The 4178-nt window shown below is 33.9% G+C and overlaps 1 protein-coding gene across 1 annotated transcript; it reads left to right on the top strand.

Annotated features, from left to right (window-relative positions):
* On the top strand, positions 1–1180 carry LOC133035539 (uncharacterized). The gene is made up of 3 exons (XM_061111383.1): positions 1–421; positions 589–913; positions 991–1180. The coding sequence occupies exons 1-3, from the start codon at positions 1–3 to the stop codon at positions 1178–1180; spliced, it is 936 nt and encodes a 311-aa protein (XP_060967366.1).
* The last annotated feature ends 2998 nt before the right edge of the window (positions 1181–4178 follow it).

Genomic DNA, 4178 nt, shown 5'->3' with positions numbered 1-4178 from the left:
ATGGATGGTACTTCTTGGGATGAAGAAATTTTACAAGACTTGTTTGATAATCGGGAACAACGATTGATCAAGCAGATTCCTGTCAATACTGACCAAACAACCGATTTTATTTTCTGGTGTAAGGAGCCGACTGGTCTATTCACAGTCAAGAGTGCTTACCATGCTTTACAAGAATTGAAAGGCCTAACCAACGATGTAGATGCATCTGTTTTTTGGAAAGTTCTGTGGTCTTTGAAGCTTCCCCCGAAAATTAAAAATCTAATGTGGAGAGCTGGTTCTAGTTGTCTCCCCACACTTGCACAGCTTGCGTCAAAGTTTGTTCCCGTCAACACTCGTTGTCCGTTATGTGATGAGTTTGATGAGACCATTTCTCATGTCTTGCTCACTTGCCGAGCCATTAAGCAAGTATGGGAAAGAGTGGGTATAGGGACTTCTGCACTCACGTACCGTGGCCAGTTCTTGGACCGGTGCATGTCCGTTTTTGTCTCTTTGACCAGGAAAACAACACATAGCCGCTCGCCCTTTGTTGGGCAATTTGGGGCGCACGAAATGATGTAGTTTGGCAAGGAAAATCGATTAATGTTTCAGCGATAGTAGTGTCTGCAAAAAGCTATCTTGATCAATGGCAAAATGCTCAAAAAACTCAAATTGAGACATCTTGGACTACTCTTCAGTCCTATGATGGGGTTGAGCATTGGATTAAACCTGAAGTTAACAGTATCAAGATCAATGTGGATGCGTCTATTTTTGAAGGACAAAATCGGTTTGGAGGTGCTTTTGTTGTTCGAGACCATAATGGAATGCTTGTTGAGGGGCGTACCAAACTCTACATAGGGAATATGGTACCGGCTGTGGTGGAAGCTTTGAGCTTTCGGGAAGCTCTAAGTTGGATTAAAGACCATTCGACTAACCGGTTTGTCAGGAGGCCGATTGTCTCTTGGTTGTTCAGGCTCTAAGAAGCTCCATAAGCTTAGCTTCTTATTTTGGTAGTGTGATCCAAGAATGTAAAGCCTTGTTGGCTTCTCTAAGAAATGTTGATTTTTGTTCTGTTAAGCGGTCAGCTAATAAAGTCGCTCATGAGTTTGCAAGAGCGTCTCTATTGTATCCTGATTGTATTTTCAGTATGGAAAATATTCCAACTGATTTGTTGCCAATGTTGGTGACAGAATTTGAAGGTTAATAAAATCTAATTTTCCTTTCAAAAAAAAAAAAAAAAAAAAAAAAAATTATTAGTCGTCGTTAGACGAAGGCATCTAGATTTAGAGATTCCATTGTGATATATATTATTAACGACAACATATAATCTTATTTCCAAATAATAAAAAAAATTAGTAGCTAATAATATTCTTTTAAAATTAAGGTTTAATTAAATAAAAGTATAAGAAAAAAATGTGACAGATAAAATCTTGTGATCCATAAGAGAAACTGCATAAGCAACCATATCACATGGGCATGACTTCCTTTGCTAATTTGGGCCATTGGTAAAAATAAAAGGGGTAAGTTGAAAAATACCCCTTTTATTAATCAATTAATCAAATTTACCTCTAATTTTATATTTATTTGAAACATACCTCTTTTTATATGTATTGTACCCAAAATACTCTGACATAACAGAGTCACATGGAGAGTATCTTGAAGTGACATGGGCAAAATTGGTATAATATTTAAAAAAAGAGGTAAAAATGATAGACTTTAAAAAAAGAGGGTAAAAATAAAAGAGGACAATATAAAAAGGGTATAGAGTGTAATTTCCTCAAAATAAAATAGGGGCCCAATGAAAAAATGAGGTCGTTGAGATTTGAATTTTTAAATTGGGGTAAGTTGAAAAATACCCATTTTATTAATCAATTAATCAAATTTATCTCTAATTTTATATTTATTTGAAATATACCTCTTTTTATATGTATTGTACCCAAAATACCCTGACATAAGAGAGTCACATGGAGAGTATCTTGAATGACAGGGGCAAAATTGGTACAATGTTTAAAAAAAGAGGTAAAAATGATAGATTTTAAAAAAGATGGTAAAAATAAAAGAGGACAATATAAAAAAAGTATAAAGTGTAATTTCCTCTTTTAAATTCTTAGTTATTAAACTAATTAAATTATCACTGAGTTGCAATACATATTTAATATTATGAGTATTATTATTTATTTTATTACTAATTCTATTTTAATTTTTTTTTCGATATTGGGGCCCTAAGCAGTGGGGGGCCTAAGACAGCCGCCTCCTTCGTCTCACCTCAGGATCAACCCTGCACATGGGGAAGGTGTCAAAATTCTATGATTGCGTAAGTATGAGACTACACAGTTGATAAATGCTTAAATAAATTAATGAGAATTACTCGTTGATGCAATTTTTCGTCAATATAACCTTAGGAGGTCATAAAAAGAAAGAGGACTAGACTGAGACCATTGGTTGTTAGAAATAAACTGTAAGAAATAAGAAATCAATTTTATAATGTTTCACCCCCTTTGATTGGTGGTAACGAGGTAGTCCACTTGGTTGTTTATAAATCAAGACTCAAACACACCAGAGTTATGTTCTCAGGAGTGTGTTTGAGTGGATTACAAAGAGCAATATCAATAGTAAGATCTCTTTTAGTGTATCTATGTGACTGAGTTTAGAAGAATAAGTGACCAACCTGTATTCTTTTTGAGTGAGCTAGGGCTGAATGTTTTTGGAAATGTGTATGAGTGAGAGAGCGATCATAGAGAGAGCTGCCAGGTCTTTATGAGATAGTGAAGTCATCGTGGATCAAATCCCTTCCCTATGTAAACATTATGCTTATATAAGTTTAGGGTTTGCTATTCAATCCCCCACAAATTAGGGAAATATTACATTTATCTTGCACTTTAGCATTTAATAATAATGACAATTACATAAAAATTGAAATCTATTTTATTCCCAAAGATATATAAGCTTTGAAAGTCTTCTAAAAACTTTATCTTCGAGAGGCAAGTTGAGAATGTGTTGAAGGGGCTTCTCCCTTGTAGAATACTTATTGTAGGCGAGTATTGGCACAAAGATAATATTATCACTTGTGTAAGGATTCATTTGGGCGAGTATTGGCATCAAGAAGCTGAGAGTACTCATGTAGCATGCTTGTGAGGCTCCATCTTCGGAGAGAAGCACCATAAGCGAGTACTGACACTCTCTAACATTGGTGAGTATTGATATTATGTTAGTGTCAATACTCATGACAAGTTTTTAAGATTAGTAGACATTCCCTAGGGTTTTGAGCTTAAAAACACCAAGACACCTCTAGTGACCTTAATCTACACTATTACTATTCTAATTAAAGGGAGTGTTAGTACTAGTGTAGAGAATCATATGCTCTTTGGGGACTTCTTTTATTTGTTATGTGGTCTTTGATATCGAAAAGAACTATTTGGCCATTAATAACCCATTAATACCCTTGGGAAAGAACTATTAGTGTCAGTACTCATGTGTTATGTGAGTATGTAGCACTACTCTTCTTTATTTTTTGTGTAATTTTGACTTTAGAATTCAAGTTTAAGTGCATGCATGTGATATTCTTGTTAAAGTGCCAAGTCTTCTTAAAAATCTTGTAATATGCGACTATTGACACTCGGAAGGTGTCAATATATTTGTATTTTGTGATGTTATTATCTTATCTTTTGTTCTCTTGTACTCCAACAAATTTAAGTATTTTTAGCTACTTGTTGGATTTCTTCTTAGATTAGGGTTTCAGGATGAATAACCTTATCTCGTATTTACAGAAAATGCTAATCCTAAGTCGGAAACCCTAGCTAAGGAGCAAGTACTGACACGGCGGGGTATCAGTGCTCACATAGCACATTTCCTGTGCCACGTGGCACTCAAGCAATGTGCTATATATGGTTCTTCTTGGCGTTTTTACCTATCTTGTCTTCTTACATCTTGATTAAAGTATTAAAATTTGACTTTTAATTTCTCAAAAATCGGATATAATACTACTTATGCAATACATCTTTAAGGTTTAAATTTTATTTTTGATATTATAAATTATTAATTTGCAATTTTTAAAAATCAATAGAACATCTACTATAAGTTACAAACAACCAATAGCTAATAAGCTTCAACAACATTTTATGATTTTTGTTGAAAATATTGCAAAATATATTTGTAGTAATTATAGACCAATATAATCAAGCATATATAAGTTTAAATTAAAG

This window comes from Cannabis sativa, chromosome 3 (genome assembly GCF_029168945.1).
Source record: "Cannabis sativa cultivar Pink pepper isolate KNU-18-1 chromosome 3, ASM2916894v1, whole genome shotgun sequence".
In the NCBI taxonomy this organism is placed as follows: Eukaryota; Viridiplantae; Streptophyta; class Magnoliopsida; order Rosales; family Cannabaceae; genus Cannabis; species Cannabis sativa.
The sequence above is the reverse complement of the archived record's forward strand: the minus strand, read 5'-3'. Positions and strand labels throughout refer to the sequence as shown.